This window comes from Cyprinus carpio, chromosome A18, assembly GCF_018340385.1.
Source record: "Cyprinus carpio isolate SPL01 chromosome A18, ASM1834038v1, whole genome shotgun sequence".
Lineage (NCBI taxonomy): Eukaryota > Metazoa > Chordata > Actinopteri > Cypriniformes > Cyprinidae > Cyprinus > Cyprinus carpio.
Genome location: NC_056589.1, coordinates 8,875,271 through 8,893,160, shown reverse-complemented (window position 1 = coordinate 8,893,160; position 17,890 = coordinate 8,875,271). Strand labels below are relative to the sequence as shown.

The window sequence follows — 17,890 nt, the reverse complement described above, 5'->3', positions numbered from 1 at the left end:
TATATATATATATATATATATATATATATATATATATATATATATATATATATATATATATATATATATATATAACTGAACAATCTTTCAGTTAATAAACCAGGCCACATCAAGGTTATTGCTGTTTATTGATGTGTTGTAATGATGAGCGTTTTCAGTCTTTATAAAATATACAAACAAATAACTGCAGGCTTGTTTTCTGGATTAACCACCTAGTTTATTGTAACTAACGAATCACAAAACGATAAAAAAAAATAAAATAAAAATCACTCGTCTTCCTCCTCCTCCTCCTCTTCATCACTGATGACATATTTTTTGGGTTTCTTGGCAGCAGATTCCTCATCTTCCTCTGCCTTCCGTTTTCCAGAGTTCTCTCCCTCCTGAAAGAAAGGTTAAATATTAATTCCCAAAATTAATTTTAATGCCCTAAAGTCCATTTACGTTAAGGTGTCTCAGACCAAAATCATTCAGCATTTATCTTTTCTTGTCTATTTTCAGTCTCTCAGAGCCTGAGAATTAAACACTGTTTTTGCTACTATATCTTTAAGACTTCTATATGTAAATGACCTCGGTTATGATTGGCTATTCTAATAACCTTTAAAAAGAACAAATTAATTGTCCCCCTACAGGAATTAATTTTAGAAAACACTTCACTATGTACAATGCTTAAAATTTACCAATCAGAACCAAGTTGCTGTTACCAAAATAAAAAAATAAAAAAAATAAAAGGTGTACTGTAGTTCAACCAAAATTGATTTACCCATCCTCATATCACTCAAAACCCACAAGACTTTTGTTCATCTTCAAAACACAAAGATATTTTTACTTTTTGGCTATCCAAGTGAAACCAAACTTTTTTTAAGCTTCAAAGTCATTAAAAAAAAAAGTTCATAAAATCTTCTGAAGATACATGATCAATTTTAGTTTAGGTTTTTATTCACACATAAATACTGATCAAACAGAAATGCAAAAACCACTGAGGTTCATACATCAAATAAGCATGGTGATTTACTTTTATAATGTCTTTTTGAAAGTTTTGGTTGCATGGACTTTAATGGATGGACAAAAATGATGAAAGAATACTCAAAATATCTTCATTTGTGTTTTGGAGATGAAGTGAAGTCTTGTGGGATTGGAACAACATGCGAGTGAGTAAATGACATTTAAAGCTGTTTAGTTTGGTTTAAGGGTTAAATCGATTTACTGATGAAAATGAATGGGAAATATACATCTGTTAACGAGGCTGCTGAGAAACTGGGCGGTCAGTGTTGTGCTCATGGTTGTGACGTTATAACCATTCCATTTCTGAAGCTTTTTATTTGACAATAAACTGTCCATTTGAACTGAAAGTTTCACCTCATCACTGTCCAGTCTCTTGGCCTTCATCAGCCGCTGGGCCTTATCTTCGTCAGAACCTTCATCGCTGTCTGAAGAATAGATCCTGGCTCGCTCCTCTATGACCCACAAACAAACAAAAACAATTAAGCACAGCTCAGAATTCAGGACTGATTTTCAAGCATTCCACAGAGATGTTCTTTCAGTAAATACCTGTTATTGGCACAAACAAATCAAACTGAACAAACTAATCCAAATCTCAGTCGGACTCTGACATAATGCAGTATTAAGGAGCCGACAGGTAATCGGCTAACGGCTGTACGGTTACTGTCAGTGAGAAAGGGTGTGCGTGAGACATGCTGTTTTGGGAACACAAGCTGTTGTTGCAGTGCACAATGTTCTAGCTGATCGCAGCAGGTCTCAAACTCACTCAAAGGATCTGTTGTGTAGAAACACTGACCTACAGGGGAGTGAGGGAATACAATATAGACGACAGACACAGCACCCCTCCGCAGTTCAGAGGCCTTTTCACCTGACCTACTTCCAGTTTCACACTATAGCTATTGGTGCAGAGGCAACTGGATTTGATTTTATGTTTGTGTAAAGGGTGTTCCTCAAAAAAAAAAAAAAAAAAAAAAAAAAAGTTTGGGGTACCATGTGTCTCTGCATGGATACGTATGGAAACTATTAGTGATGCACAAATTTCTGCAACTTAAAATTTGTACATTTTGACTGTGTTCAGTATCTATTTTGTTAGCTGTTTAGACACTGTTTAGGCTGTTGATACACAGAACCTAACCATAATAAAAAGAAATATGGCCAGCTGTGTTTATCTCGTGTACGGACATTTGAAAAAGTTAGGCTAAATGGGATTTGTAAAGTGGTCTTTGCATTGATTTGCTACACATACAATCTGAAAACTTAGGGGCAATGTATTAATAATGCCCCGTTTTGTATGTCACCTACCCCTCAGACCTCCACCCTTATATTTGCTCTTGATGGCGGCCAGGCTGATGGATTCTTCACCCTCCTCATCCTCATCATAGCGATCTGGCTCCAGGTACCCAGCATTCAGACCTCGCTGATGCTGTTTCTCTCTCATGCGCCTCTGCTGAGATTCACGACGGATAGATGCACGTAACCTCTCTTCTTCTTTCTGCACAGACAAACACACACAACCTTTGATGTCACTGCAGGATTACACTGAATAAACACATCCATATCCTAGTTTATCAGTCAATGTGGAAAAAAAATAGATGCATTTTATCTGACTGATGAAAAAGGATTTAAGAACTAAACCTTACTGGATTTAATACATAATTTTGTATATTAAATTTTAATCCAGGGTTCCCACACTTTTCACCAGTGATTTTCCATGACTTTCCCATGATCTCTCCAGTCGAGCATGATTATATATATACACATACATATAAACTTTTCTATTTTGAATATATTTTAAAGCAAAATGTATTCCTGGGAAGGATAAAGCTGCATTTTCAGCATCATTACCCCAGTCTTTAATGTCAAATGTTCCTTCAGAAATCATTCTAATATGCCGATTTGCCACTCAAGACAGTTGTGTGGCTTAATATTTTTTTGCGAAAAACTGTAATACATTTGAATAGGAAGTTAAAATGAACATTTATTCTAAACAGAAATTTTCTGTAACAAATTAAGTGTTTACTGTAATTTTTGCAGTAAATAATTATAAACTTACTGACACCAGCATTTGAACAGTAGTGTATACACAATGTAAATTCAGGCCCAGCTAAGTCATAAACAGGTCCAGACGGCATAAACGCTGTTTATGCATGATTATTATCTGTGAAAACCACTTTCAATAAACTTGTGAAATACTTTTATAGCTCTTCATTTACAAGAGAAATTATCCAGAGCACTGTTAATACTTTAACTCCAGCAAGGCTGTCTAATGGTGTCTGGATCTTTAGGACTGACTTATTGTTGTCCATCTGATATGAAATCTGGCTCTTCAGACATTAGACTTCTGGTCAGAGGGAGATAAATGAGAGAAAGGAAATCGATAAAAACATTTACAGTACTCCACTTTAGATGTTGGACAATCTGTTTAAATAACACGGATCAAATCATACACGTATAACCCACTGCTGCCAAGATCTGCTCTGTGTGTGCGTGTGTGTGTGTGTGTGTGTGTGTGTGTGTGACATTGACACTATCTACAATCTCAATTATGAGGGTCAATGGTCTATTTGAGCGATAGGTGGCGGTAATGCACTTATAAGTCTGCGATCCGCCGTAAAGCAAGAAGACGCCGCCTCATGCATAGGCTGAAGAATGCGCTCAGGACAGTTCAGACATTGCGATGAAAAGCAGAGGTAAAAAAACGATATAAATACTGTTCAGTTTCTTGCACAGACCATTCATTTCATTTCTTTACACATTAATGTATCGTCATGAGCCGCAGTGTTTAATTTGGTTTTGTTTGTGTTTTTTGACTCTCAAAGCCGTGATTCCCTTTCACTTCCATTATATGACTGATAGACTGCAACGGTTTGAGTTCAAAATCTCAGTTAGTGTTCTACTGAAGAAACACAGTCACCTACATCTTAGATGCCATTGGGGTAAGCAGATAAACTTTTTTTGGGTAAACTATCCATTTAATATAATAAAACACTATAGGGCTGTTACCAATCAAATGAAACCGTATAAACAAAACCGATCTTTCCAATGCAGAAGAAACAGAAGCAGCTAAAGCGGCATTTATGCTTTTACAGACAGTTTAATCAAGCTGAACTGCAGCATGAATGCATTTACTCTGCAATATTACAACAACATAACGTTATGAGCTTGGTGTTTTAAACCAGTTTTTTTAATATATATGCAAATATGAAAATTAGAAAAAATGCAAAGATAAGCTCTTTTTAAATATGAAAGTTAACGGCCAGTAGATGGCAGCAAGTGACTGTCTTAATGAGTGAGTCATTGAGGTGTTCATTCAAACGATTCAGACTGTCTTTACTAATGGACCATTGAATCATTGACTCAAATTATTAATTCAAAAACACCAAATCATTCAGTAAGGAAACACTGCTGCGTGTTGCTCAGAGATGCGATACTGTTCTGCTGTGATCTTTGTTCACAACAATTACCATAATCAAAATCAAAAAAAAAAATACAACAATGAAAATCTACAAATAAAATGTAAGTCACTTAATATTAATCAGAATCAGAATCAGAATGAGCTTTATTGCCAGGTATGTTTACACATACGAGGAATTTGTTTTCGTGACAGAAGCAGAAGCTCCGCAGTGCAACAGAATGACAGAAACAAAAAACACACAATAAAAGAATAAAAAAATACAAAAAATACAAATCAGTAGGTAAGGAATGACAATATACAAATTGACAATTGTATGGCAGATATATTACGAGCAGTTATGTATGTACAGGTATATTATGTGCAAAAAAAATAATAATTTAAGTGTACACTAAGTATGTGTTTTAGATAATAAGTATATGTGTCTGTAAAAATAAATAGTGTAATGTGTTCCACAGTTATTGTCAAGTGTTCATTAGATGGATTGCCTGGGGGAAGAAACTGTTCCTGTGTCTGGCCGTTCTGGTGCTCAGAGCTCTGTAGCGTCGACCAGATGGCAACAGTTCAAACAGGGAGTGTGCTGGATGTGAGGGGTCCAGAGTGATTTTGCCAGCCCTTTTTGCTCACTCTGGATAAGTACAGTTCTTGAATAGACGGGAGGGTTGTACCGATGATTCTCTCTGCAGTCCGGACTACCCTCTGTAGTCTTCTGAGGTCAGATTTAGAAGCTGAGCTGAACCAGACAGTTACTGAAGTGCAGAGGACGGATTCAATGATGGCGGAGTAGAACTGTTTCAGCAGCTCCTGTGGCAGGTTAAACTTCCTCAGCTGGCGAAGGAAGTACAACCTCTGCTGGGCCTTTTTCACAATGGAGTCAATGTGAATGTCCCACTTCAGGTCCTGAGAGATGGTGGTGCCCAGGAACCTGAATGACTCCACTGCAGTCACAGTGCTGTTCATGATGGTTAGTGGGGGGAGAGAGCAGGGGGGTTTCTCCTGAAGTCCACGATCACCTCCACTGTTTTGAGCGTGTTAAGCTCCAGGTTGTTGAGAGTACACCAGACAGCCAGCTCTTTAACCTCCTGTCTGTAAGCAGACTCGTCACCATCCTGAATGAGGCCGATGAGTGTGGTGTCATCTGCAAACTTCAGGAGCTTGACAGAGGGGTCCTTAGACGTGCAATCATTAGTGTACAGGGAGAAGAGCAGTGGGGAGAGAACACAGCCCTGAGGAGCTCCAGTGCTGATTGTATGGGTGCTGGATGTGTATTTTCCCAGCCTCACTAGCTGCTGTCTGTCTGTCAGGAAGCTGTTGATCCACTGACAGACGGAGGTGGGCACAGAGAGCTGAGTTAGTTTGGGGCAGGAGGAGGTTTGGGATGATCGTGTTGAAGGCCGAGCTGAAGTCCACAAACAGGATTCTCACATAAGTCCCTGGTCTGTCTAGGTGTTGCAGAACATAATGCAGTCCAATGTTTACTGCATCGTCCACAGACCTGTTTGCTCTGTAGGCAAACTGAAGAGGATCCAGTAAGGGTCCAGTAATGTCCTTCAGGTGGGCCAGCACCATTTTTCAAATGACTTCATGACCACAGACGTTAAAGCCACAGGCCTGTAGTCATTTAGTCCTGTAATTTTGGATTTCTTTGGGATAGGGACGATGGTGGAGCGTTTGAAGCATGAAGGGACTTCACACAGCTCCAGTGATCTGTTGAAGATCTGTGTGAAGATGGGGGCTAGCTGGTCAGCACAGGATTTCAGACAAGCTGGTGTAACACAGTCTGGGCCTGGTGCTTTTTTCCTTTTCTGCTTCCGGAAGACCTGGCGCACCGCATCCTCGCTTATCTGTATTGCAGGTGTGGGGGAGAGAGGGGGGATGCAGGAGGTGTGAATGGTGAGGGCGGTTGTTTGGAGAGGTGTTCAGGACGGGTTGCAAGTGTTGTGAATGGTGAGAACGGTTGTGTGGAGAGGTGTTCAGGGCGGGTTGCAAGAGGTGTAAATGGTGTGAACGGTTGTGTGGAGAGATGTTCAGGGCAGGTGATGGGTGTTCTTTCAAACCTGCAGTAAAACTCGTTCAGATCGTCTGCCAGTCGTTGATTCTCCACAGTGCTGGGGGGTGGTGTCTTGTAATTGGTGATCTCTTTCAGACTTTTCCACACTGATGCTGAGTCGTTGGAAGTGAACTGAGTCCTTATTTTATCAGAATAATTCCTCTTTGCCACTTTGATCTCCTTTTCCAGTGTGTATTCAGCCTGTTTATACAAGACATTGTCCCCCTTCCTGTAAGCATCTTCTTTGGCCTGACGGAGCTGACTGAGTTTTGCTGTGAACCACGGTTTGTCATTGTTGTAAATTAGTTGAGTCCTGGTAGGAATACACATATCCTTACAGAAACTGATATAAGATGTTACAGTCTCTGTGAGTTCGTCCAGATCAGTGGCAGCAGCTTCAAAAACACTCCAATCAGTGAGGTCAAAACAAGATTGTAAATCCTGCTCTGCTTCATTAGTCCATCTACTCGTTAACTACTCATTTGCACTCTTTTCTAGAATCAATGCCTGCACTCTCTCAGTCATGTCATGTTTCATAACAAAGCTATATGTTATGAATATAAAAACTATATTTTTACCGCAGTATGTTTCTTCTGTGTGCAGCTGTGTTCTTTTGTTTTGATTTCTTGTTACTGCCAATACATTATCTCTAATCAACTGCAGTTTACACCAAATGTAATAAAATCAGAATCTTTCTCACTGAAATTTCGGTGCTTCCCTGATTATATGTTTTAATCAGATTAGTTGTCCGGTCAGTCAAGTAAAATTCTCTTTCACTTGCCCCTTCAAAAAATCCACTTGTCCCAGACAAGCATTAATGTCAAGCTGTTACTGTATTTAAAATTGAGCCCACCAAAGTGAGAGTGACCATGTTACCCGCCACTGCTGAAATCCCTGACTGTATATCAGAAAACATGTTTCCACACAGATCATCAAAATCATTCTCTCGCACATCCTGGTGGTCAGTCTGCGCACCCCCGTTTGGGAAGCGCTACAATAGCTTGTTAGATTTTTATGATGAGATTTTGTAAAATGAAATGACAAAAGCTGAGTCATTATGTGTAATGTTGTCCTTTAAGTTCCAAAACATTTTGGTTTAACTCCTTTGCAGGACAGCTTTAAGACCTAGTTTCCAGGTTTTCAGGAATAAGAGTTTTTTTATTAAAGAGGATTTAAGTTATGATATAACCTCCCTCTGAAAACACACTGCATTTCTGCATTGATCTGGATCTTGGGCTAAACTCAGATCTCTTTGCTGAGTGAATTAGTGCACTTGTTACCTTTATCATCTCAGTTCTCTGGGATTCTGGGTCTCTGCCGGCCATGGGTAGAATTCGGATCTTCTGTGTCTTTGAGCAGCGGTCAGCGAGAGACAGGGTCATCTTCCTGTGTGTGGCGCTGTCTGTGGAGTGAGGTCTGCAAAGGCACACACATATAAGAATATAAAACCACTTTGAACATCATTTTAGATTTATTACAAATGCACATTAACTGAGAAACTACACGGAACAGGTGTACTTTTAAAAATCTGTCACACTTCAAAAAAGCTTAAAAAGGATTAAAAATATTTAAAAACTTGAAATGCACTTTTCCTTATACAGACCTACATTTAAACCTAAAAATCTTGCTGAAAAAAAACCCTCAAAGCATTCATGTCCATGTTATTTAACAAACCTGAGAGACCCTGCTGGTGGATAAAAGGCTGTTCAACATCAACTGCTTATTTAACAAAATCCATAGCTAAACCAAAATGTTAGTTGAGGATCTGGATGCTGATTGGTCAGTGCAGCATTCCAGTCATGATAAAACATGAAAAACCTGTCACCAGATTCTGTGTAGTGACCCACAGAGTTCAGCTATTTAATCTTAATAAAAAAAATTTTGTATTAAGATTTTTATAGACTTTGTGTCATTAATATTTTCATTTTGTGGAAGCCTTTATGGCCTTTAGCCAATTTTTAACCAATTTAAATGTAATCATGATTAACTTCTTTAAACCCATGATATTTCTTTAAAATAATAAACTTCTATACACCACATGGAGGTATTATGGATCTCCTTTAATGGAAAGAGATGAAAAGGGTTTTTAGTCTAAATAAAAGGCTGGTAGTATGTTTGTAAAATGAATAGATGTGATTATGATCATTTAATAAAACGAAAAGACCACACTGCAATTACATTTGGGATCATTTCACATTTCAGTTTCATATCCTGTCACGGAGACCGCTGAATATGCCTTTTTAAATGATTTCATGGTTCTCTTTGTTGTATTTTAAAACTCAATCACAATGTTTGCAATTGATATTATTGGCATTTACAATTAAAAGATCCCAAACGTAGCTATGGCGCGTGTATGGAATGTCAAAATGTGGAACTAAATAAATATAGAAATAAATACATAAATGTGGAAATAAATAAAAGTATAAATAAATAAAAGAAAAAAATAATTAAATGTGGAAATAATAATAATAATAATAATAATAATAATAATAATATTATACACACATAAATAAGAAGTAAAAGTAAATTTTTTTTTTTTTTTTACTTTTGTTTGTTTATTTATTTTTGCCTTTTTACATTTTTGTATATTTATTTATATGTTTATTCATTTCTAATTTTGTCAGGTTTGTCACGTGGGGCTGTAACGTGCGGTCAGTGACGTGCGGTCAGTGAAATTTAATAATATTTGTTGTTTCTTTTCCCCAATCCTTACAGTCTCACCCTCTAATTTCACAGGTTTACTTTCTTGCCATTCACATTCACATTAGTCAGTAAATCTGGTTCCGCGATTACCGCTAAATCGCCATCACCTGCTTTCAAATGGAGCGGCATTTAATAGACAGAGCCGTAGTTCACTGACAAGGTACGCAATATCACGTTGATTATCGAAGGCGACTCATCTGGGATAATGAACGCGATATTGCGTAGCTTGTCAGTGAACTACGGCTCTGTCTATTAAATGCCGCTCCATTTGAAAGCAGGTGATGGCGATTTAGCGGTAATCAAGGAACCAGATTTACTGACTAGACGCGCATGATCATATCGTTAGATATATCGCCCAGCCCTAGTCACATTCAATTTCAGCAAAGTTTGTTCTTATTAGACAAGGCACATCAAGTTTATTTAAATGAAAGATTTCATGGCCCCAGAATTAAGAATTCGCTCCTATGACTTATTAATTTGTTCCCTCATTTTAGTTTTATGAGAAGAGACAGGCACTGTCCTGCTCATGTCCCACAGCCCCGTCAAAGCACAGAGCCCAATATGAAACAATTATTTAGGGAAGTTATAATTAAACATGACTTAGTTACTAAATTTCTATTGCTTTCCATGTTGAAGGAATTTTCATTGTTTCTATTTTTTTGTACTTTTAAATTTGGATCACAATAAAAGCATAATTTGTACATTAGTGAATTATTTTCGCAAAAGATCCTCACAGTAGCTTGCACGTGTTTACTGCATGAGCCACACACACCCCAAAATGAAACTGCGTAATCGACCATCGATTGCTTTAATCAATTAAATCTCTTATCGACAATTCATATATATATATCAATCAACATTCATATATATAAGTTAAGAATTCAGAATCAAGACGCCTTGCATTATTGCAATTTAATGCTTAGTAAAATATGCCCCATAGTGCCACCTAGTGTTCAACCAGTGAAACATCACTACTATTCAATGCTTTAACAGCTGTAGTGTGCACCTACTTGACCATGTTTTGGGAACAAATTTGCAGCCAGAAGTGAGTTAAAATTGAATTTAGTTTTTTTTTTATTATTATTATTATTATTATTTGTAAAAATGCAGAGTCTCTTCTGTTAAGGTTATACTGTGTGTTCGGTATGTATAACTAGCTGTATATAAAAGCAATAGAAGTCTATGCAATGTCACTGTTTATATAATTAAATAAAGTGTGTGTGTGTGTGTGTGTGTGTGAGAGAGAGAGAGACACACCTGAAGGTGAGTTTGGTCTTGAACACAGCCTGACCCTGCAGTCCTGTACCCTGGCGGATGAAGAGGTGGTTGTGGTCACCCTGCAGTGGAGCTTTATACACGTCAAACACCTCATTCCCCAGGTGCAGAGACATGCTGCAGAAGGACAGTAATGCTGATTTCCATATCTTTGCACAATTATGCCATAAGAACATTATTCGGAGCGATTATTCAACACTAAAATCTGCATGCATATCCTCACCTGCCATCTGACCATTTAACGATTCGAGCGTTGCTCTCCTTGATTTCACTGCCTTCCTCATCGCGCCGAGTGCGCCACCTGATGGTGTTTTCCACCTTCAGCTTTAAACGGGTCCGTCCTTCCTCATCTAACATCTCCTCATCCTCAAACTCATCCTCGTAGTACTGAGGGTCAAACGGCCTGTGCAGAGACAGCAGGAAAGGAGACAGACAGTTCAGATGGAGCATTTAGCAACTCCTTCAGTTCTGCAGGAGACATTCACACACCTGGGCTCCACACTGAGAAAGTTGGGTAATTTGACGAAGTAGAGCTCACTGCCCAGATCTGTGCTGACTTTAGGAATCTCCACCTCAATCCTCGTCTCTGGAGCCGGCTCCTCCTCGGGCTGATCTCCCTCCAGACCGTCCTCAGCATCCTGTTTGTTCAGATCAGTCAGGTGTTAGAAAGGGTTCAAATGGTCATTCTAATGCTTATGAATCTAAATTAGGACAGTTTTGGGAGACAGAAACAGGGGTGCAAGCAACCTCATCAGGGGTGAAAAAGGTGACAATGATCACAATGTAATTTTTATTATTATTATTACCATCACTTAATTTTTATATTAAATAAAGAAATATTTTACTATAGTAATAATGCTATTGTGCTGTAAAATAAAAATAAATACTCATTTTATTTACAGTAAAATTACAATATTCATGGCTGTCGTTTCTTTGCTTTCAAACGTTAAACCATAGAACTATTAGTCGGTGTGAGTTGCATTTTCAAAGGCGCATTTTAAGTGACCCAAACTAATGAAGAGATAAAGTTTGTGTGGAGCAGCATTTACTATAAACCAAGCCCCTCAAGACAATGAAAACACTGGATCATGAGCTGCTCATGTGTAAATGAAGCTGCGCTTCAAGCACAAAGCTCTTTCATTTTGTTTTTATGATTCTCATATCATTGCCTATGACACCTCGCAGACCTGTAAGATCATTTCGAATTTCATTTTGGACTAAAAACAGCCAACCGATCATGGAAAGCGTCTTAACATTAGGAGTGAGCAGTATGACAACAATCTTATAATGGTAGAAGTAATTTTGTATCATAGTTAAGGCATATACATAAACATTATAATTATTTAACCTGGAAATTCAATAAAAAAATGCTTAATTGTAAATTAGGTTTAAAAAAAAAAATGCAAAACAAGAGAGAATATTTTTTTTGAAACAATTATCACAAAATGTTAAGCACAAAAGACTCGATAAATCTAATATTATAAGATGGATATTAGGGCTGTTCGATTAATCAAATGTTATTTTCGGTTCTAATTTTGACCTTCAACAATTATGAAAATAAGAAAATTGAGGCATTCAGTGTCGCACACCTTCCTTTCCTTCACAGTGGCACACTTTCATTCCTCCCTAAAAGCCCAAACTTAATCTCCAAATCAGCTAAATCTGCGAGTGTCGTCGTAAAATGCAGTCAACTGCAGGACATTTGATAATAAACAGATACTATAACAAGCATTAAGTCACGAAAGAGACACGTTCCACATGCAGCTTTCTGTGCACACACTCCTAAATAGAGTGGAACACAAACAATAAGTACACAGGCACGTGCCTAAACAGCCAAATATACAAAAAAATATGCCCGTCCTGGCAAATATTCCTGTGCTTTATGTTTAAGTGAACATAAACGGTTAACATTAAATTGGATGCGTATCACCATATTGGATATATGCATTAGATTAAATAACAGCAGTCTAATATACACCTGCTGCTGTTTGTGGCTTTAAAGTTAATCAAACAAAGACTCTGTAGCTTTAATAAGGATGTATCTTTATTTTTTGGCTTCTTTAATGTCTGTTGTATAGGCTACTGTTTGCCTCAAAAGACCTTTCAGAGAAGCATAAAGCATTATTTCATTTCTCTCTTTGTTCTATTTTACTGACCTTTTGTTTGCAATTTATTACTTTGCTCTTATTGTCTTAAGTTATAGTTTAAGGACTTTTTAAACCTACATTAGTTAGTTACAGTCTTTGCTGAAGTATCAAGATTAGTATCAATAATTGTGAAAATTCACTGATATCTTTTTAAGTCTTTATTCATGTCATGAAATGAGATGTTGTTGATCATAATGCCCACCTCTAACTGTGTTAAATAATCATGACTATGATTTTTACAATAACCAAGCAGCCCTAATAGACATTACTTGTCCTAGTGGACAAGTCATCTGTGGCCTGATCAGTCTCTTTTGCTCTTTTACGTCCAGATTGGTAGTAATAATACCAAGCGTAACAGTGCAAAAAAAACAAAACAACAATTACAGCATAAAACCTGGAATATGTTAAAATAAAGTCTTCATGTCTCAACACCCGAGGTGCAAAAATGAAAACCTTAGTTTGGCTCGGCTCAGCATTGAGAAAATGAAAATTCTGAGGTTGTGTGTGCAAATGTCTCACCATTGGTTGCCCAGGTGTAGGAGGTTTCTCTGCATCGCTGTCTGATGAAATATCATCTGCTTCCCCAAACAGATCATTTGCTGCAGGCTTCTTACCTACACACACACACACACCCAGCAGAGTTTAACAGAGCTGATGTGTGTTTGATCATAGCAAGCGTCTGTCACTCACCCGATGTTTCAGGGTCAGAATCTGAGTCGGAGTCTGAAGCTATTCTTTTCTTTTTCTTGCGAGTGAATTCCTCCTCACTGTCACTGCCCTTCATTGACTCTGAAATAAAGGACCGCAAACACAAGGATTTGTTAGAATAAACAAGTTAGAGATCTGTTTTTATCTGAAATCAACTTTTCAGACGTCGCCTGAGAAGATAGTTCTTTATTTTTGCCACAAATACACTGGGTTTCGTTCTTATCGATGAATAGTGATTTGTTCGTAAAAATGTTCATACCCAGATTTCATGTGCAAATTTGTGTGTATGCATGGAAACTGAATTTGACCTAATGTCACATTTGCAGCACTTGCAGTCTTTGCACTTGACATATTTCCTGTATTTGGTCCAAGTGTTCAAGTGAGCATGAAGACCACCAGTGTGTGTAGAACTTTTCATTACCTGATGGGACACACTTAGTGTTGTAAAAATGAGTGAAAGTATGATAAAGTGTTTACAGAGCTTTATTTTTATTTTCAATACTTCTAAATGTCTGTTCAGTAGTCCCTAATAACAGATTGCTTCTAATTAAGTTACAAAAAGCAGTTGCAAAATAAATATCACCACTAATCATTTGCACCAATAAAACATGCAACTCTTTAATATTTAACATATAGGCATTATTAATATTTAACATAGAGGTTTCCGTGACCTCTCGCGAGATCTCTGCAAAAAGTCTCACGGTTTATTTCCAGAACATGATGCGTGATGGGATACACTAAGCCAAGTGGCCAAGACCATAAGTGTGGGTATTCTGAGCTTGGGATTGTTAAAGACGTACACTGAACCCAGACAGATGTCAATAACAGCAAATTAGACCATTCAAATCTACCTCACCTGATTTTTGTCTCTCCCCTTCATCGTCAGAATGATCCCTCTCCTCATCTGAGTTCTGCTGTTTGTCCTCATCCTCTGATTGGTCACTTTTTCCACCCCACTTCTCATCTCCGGAATGGACGTCTTTCCCTGACACCTCTCCGTCTGAATGAGGTGTGCTGGGTTGAGGTGTGCCGGGATCTGAATGCCCACTTCCTGCTTCTGAGCGTGGGCTGCCCGCCTCTGACCCTGGACTTCCACTTCCTCTCTCAGACCTGTGGCTTCCTGCTCCTGAGGCTGGACTCTCCACATCTGATCTGTGGCCCCTCTCATCATCATCATCATCATCCTCCTCGTGATGGCCCTCTGAACCGCTGTGTTCGTTGTCCGAGTGCATACTCGCATCTGATTGGTTGCCGGATCGTTCTGATTGGCTGCCGCTGTGCTGGCTTCCGCGCTCGTCTTCACTGTCGTCTCCAAACAGCTCTTTATTGCTTGGCTTTACCCCATCTTCATCCTCATCTTCGTCAGGATCTCTGTCACTGATCTCGCTGCCAGAGGCGTTGCTGGCAGATCTGGGTCTCTCATGCTCCGAATCAGAGCCAGAACCAGAGCCGGAGTCTGGATGAAACACATCAACACATGCATTAATTTAATAACTTATTTAATCATAAGCTTTCATCCAAACTGAAAGTATTCTTGAGTTTAACTTCATTATACATGAAACACAGACAGTAAAACAGTCCATCAGAAACATTTCAAATGGCAAATACAGTAGAGCTGCACGATGAGGAATTAATCATATAAATTGCACAATTAGTTATTGTGTATTAACTTTAATTATAAAGCCTACTATCATATCCTATTTATTTTTGATCAGCTTGTGCGTCTGAATCATTTGGGCCTGTTTTTTTTCCCCTCCTCAAGTATGCTCCATATTCTCCTGTCTCATACTATATGTGCCACAAAAGCTAATGTATCAAATATGATACTCCGAAACACATATCCATAAAAAAATAAATAAATCTGTCTAAACGTTCAATAAACCGGATTATTATTATTTCCGGACTACTATTAATCTCAGGCTTTACAGGGCTAATGGGTCAATGCAATAAGGGTGTTTTTGATAAAAATATTTTTATTTTCCTTACAAACATAATAAATTATATCACTTCATATTTTTTCCTGTATTTCGTTAGACCTATGACTGATTGATTTGCATATGTTTGAAATATTTACTATTTACTATTCAAAAAACAGAAAATTTATAAAACTGACACAACTAATGTCAAAAAAAAAAAAAAAAGATCTAATTCAAATTTATCGATTTTAAAATAAACAAATTAATGGATTAAATAAGTGTCTACGTACCCTAATAGAATTTACCTCTAAAAAAATATTTGATATAAATAGGCGTATTTACAAACACTACTATCTAAAGTATGGAATAAATGAGATCAAATGATTGTGATTGTGATTAAAATAATGTAATACATTAACATACCTGATCTGATCATTTTAATAAAATAAAAAAATAAAAATAAAAAAATAGTGTAGCGCTGAAAGACTGATCGTCTTACAACTGCACATATCGCTAAATGAGAGCTCAGCTCATAAAAACATAACATGAACACACAAACGAAACACAATTTCAATAATTAATGCAATAATGCAAATCTAAAGTACCTCGTTGCTCATTGTCGCTATCGCCATCACTCCCGAACAGCTCTTCCATGTCCGCCATTCTCTCCGCCTGTATGATCAACATCCGGGTGAAGGTAGAAATTGAACGCGTCAGTAACACTTTATAAAATAAAAGCTCTGGTGATATTATGATAAAGTAAAAGCACTGGAGCTATATATTATACAGACAAAAGCCTCCTGCATGCAGTGAATCATTTGATTCGTTTGAGGTACCAAAGCAGACGAGAGCAGGCGGCTGTTGTCAGGGGACGAGAGAAATAAATACAGTGGTTTTATATGAAAATAAATAAAAAGAACAACACACCAAAGTAGGCCTGCAGGTCATTTATTTTCCTGGCTCAAAAACGAAAAATAAGAGCATTTCAACAAATAATAAACATAGTACCTGTTCTTATTTTTTCCAACCTGCACATATCTGTTAAAATCTCACCTCTGTTTTTGTTTATTTATTTCTTTATTTCTTTATTATTACAGTGGTATAGAAAATAATCACCCCCTTTTAAAATAATCACCTTTTTATATTTTTAAATAATCACACAGTGTTTTTGTTTTATCCAGCTATATTTACTATATATATATATATATATATCATATATATATTATATATAATATTATATATATATACTATATATATAGCAACTTATAACATCCAAGTGAAAGATATAACACCAACATGTCAGAAAAAAAATAAAATAAAATAGAAAACCTGAATCACTGAGTTGGAAAAGAGGATCACCCCCTTGTGTCAGTAATTTGTGTCACACTACAGACGTTGCAATATTTGCCCTCTCTTCTTTGCAGAACTGCTCGAGTTAAACTTGATGGTGACAGTTTGTGGACTGCAGTCTTCAAGTTATTCCACAAAAGTCTAAGCTCTGAGGCCATGCAAGGACATTCACCTTTTTCTCCTTCAACCACTGTGTGGTCAGTTTTGCTGTGTGCTTTGGGTCATTGTCATGTTGGAAGGTAAACCTTCTTCCCATTGACAACTCTCTCTCACAGATAAACAGATTTTCCTCAATAACAAAAAATTAAATTTGCCCCATCCATTTTTCCTTCTATTCTGACAATTGCTTCAGTCCCTGCTGCAGAGAAACACCCCCAGAACAGGATATCACCACCTCCGTACTTTACTGTAGGAATGCTGTTATTTGGATGGTGAGCTGTATTGGATTTCCACCAGATATATCGGTCGGTGTTGATAATTACATTTTAGTATCATCCTTCTCACAATCTTCAAGGTGCATTTTGGCAAAGCTCATTTATGACTGCATGTGGTCTTTCTTGAGGAGTGCCTTTTTTTTTTGGAGAATTTGTAATATTCTTTTCTCATATACGCAATGACCATTTTATCATGAATTCCTGCAACTGCTTCAAAGTTGCTGTATGGGCCTCTTGGTAGCCCTTGGTTTCCTCCTGGCTCTTTTGTCCAGTTAGGAGCGACATCCTGATCCAGGGAGGGTCTGTGTTGCACCAAATACCTTCCACTTCTTAATAATAGACTTCACTGTGCTACTAGGCATTGATAAAGCCTTGGAAATGTTTTTTTTTTTTTTTTTTTTTTTTTTTTGTCCATCTCCTGACTTGTGCCTGTCCACAACTTTATCCCAGAAATCTTTTGACAGTGCCTTGCTGCCCATAGTTGATTGTTTGCTTCATTGCACTACCAAGAACTGAAATGCTCCAGGAAAGCTTGTTTCATGCTGAGCTATTCAAAATGAAAGTCAGATGGCTTTGTGTGCCATTGGGAAGGTGATTAGCTACACCTGATTGAATTTACAAGCCATTTTTCGGAGGGGGGTGATCCTTTTTCCAACTCAGTGGTTCTGGTTTTCTATTTATTTTTTTAATTCACATGTTGATGTTATATCTTTACAGCTGGATAAAACAAAAACCATGTCTGTCTTCATTTCAGGCTGCAAAGCAATAAAATATGATTATTTTAAAGGGTGGTGATTCTTTTCTATACCCACTGTACCTTCACTACTACTACTATAGACGACAGCAGAGGTGCCCGGATATGAGTAGGGCTGTAACTGTGCGGAAGACAGATGCAT

General features: G+C 37.6%; 1 protein-coding gene across 1 annotated transcript; it reads right to left on the bottom strand.

Moving 5' to 3' along the window:
* Nucleotides 1–263: 263 nt before the first annotated feature.
* LOC109110294 (RNA polymerase-associated protein LEO1) lies at nucleotides 264–15,960 on the bottom strand. The gene is made up of 11 exons (XM_042774966.1): nucleotides 15,816–15,960; nucleotides 14,151–14,750; nucleotides 13,277–13,375; nucleotides 13,106–13,200; nucleotides 10,929–11,077; nucleotides 10,663–10,842; nucleotides 10,422–10,556; nucleotides 7,742–7,877; nucleotides 2,302–2,491; nucleotides 1,357–1,454; nucleotides 264–380 (listed from the first exon to the last, which is right to left on the bottom strand). The coding sequence occupies exons 1-11, from the start codon at nucleotides 15,895–15,897 to the stop codon at nucleotides 267–269; spliced, it is 1,878 nt and encodes a 625-aa protein (XP_042630900.1). The 5' UTR covers nucleotides 15,898–15,960; the 3' UTR covers nucleotides 264–266.
* Between the last annotated feature and the right edge of the window lie 1,930 nt (nucleotides 15,961–17,890).

Bases quoted from the DNA above. Each gene is read 5' to 3' on its own strand.
- LOC109110294 (XM_042774966.1), bottom strand. From the start codon at position 15,897: ATGTTGATCATACAGGCGGAGAGAATGGCGGACATGGAAGAGCTGTTC. The intron at 13,376-14,150 runs GTGAGGTAGATT...CCTTTATTTCAG, and splicing joins AGGGGAGAGACAAAAATCAG to AGTCAATGAAGGGCAGTGAC. The intron at 1,455-2,301 runs GTAGGTGACATA...TGTGGGTCATAG, and splicing joins TAAGGGTGGAGGTCTGAGGG to AGGAGCGAGCCAGGATCTAT.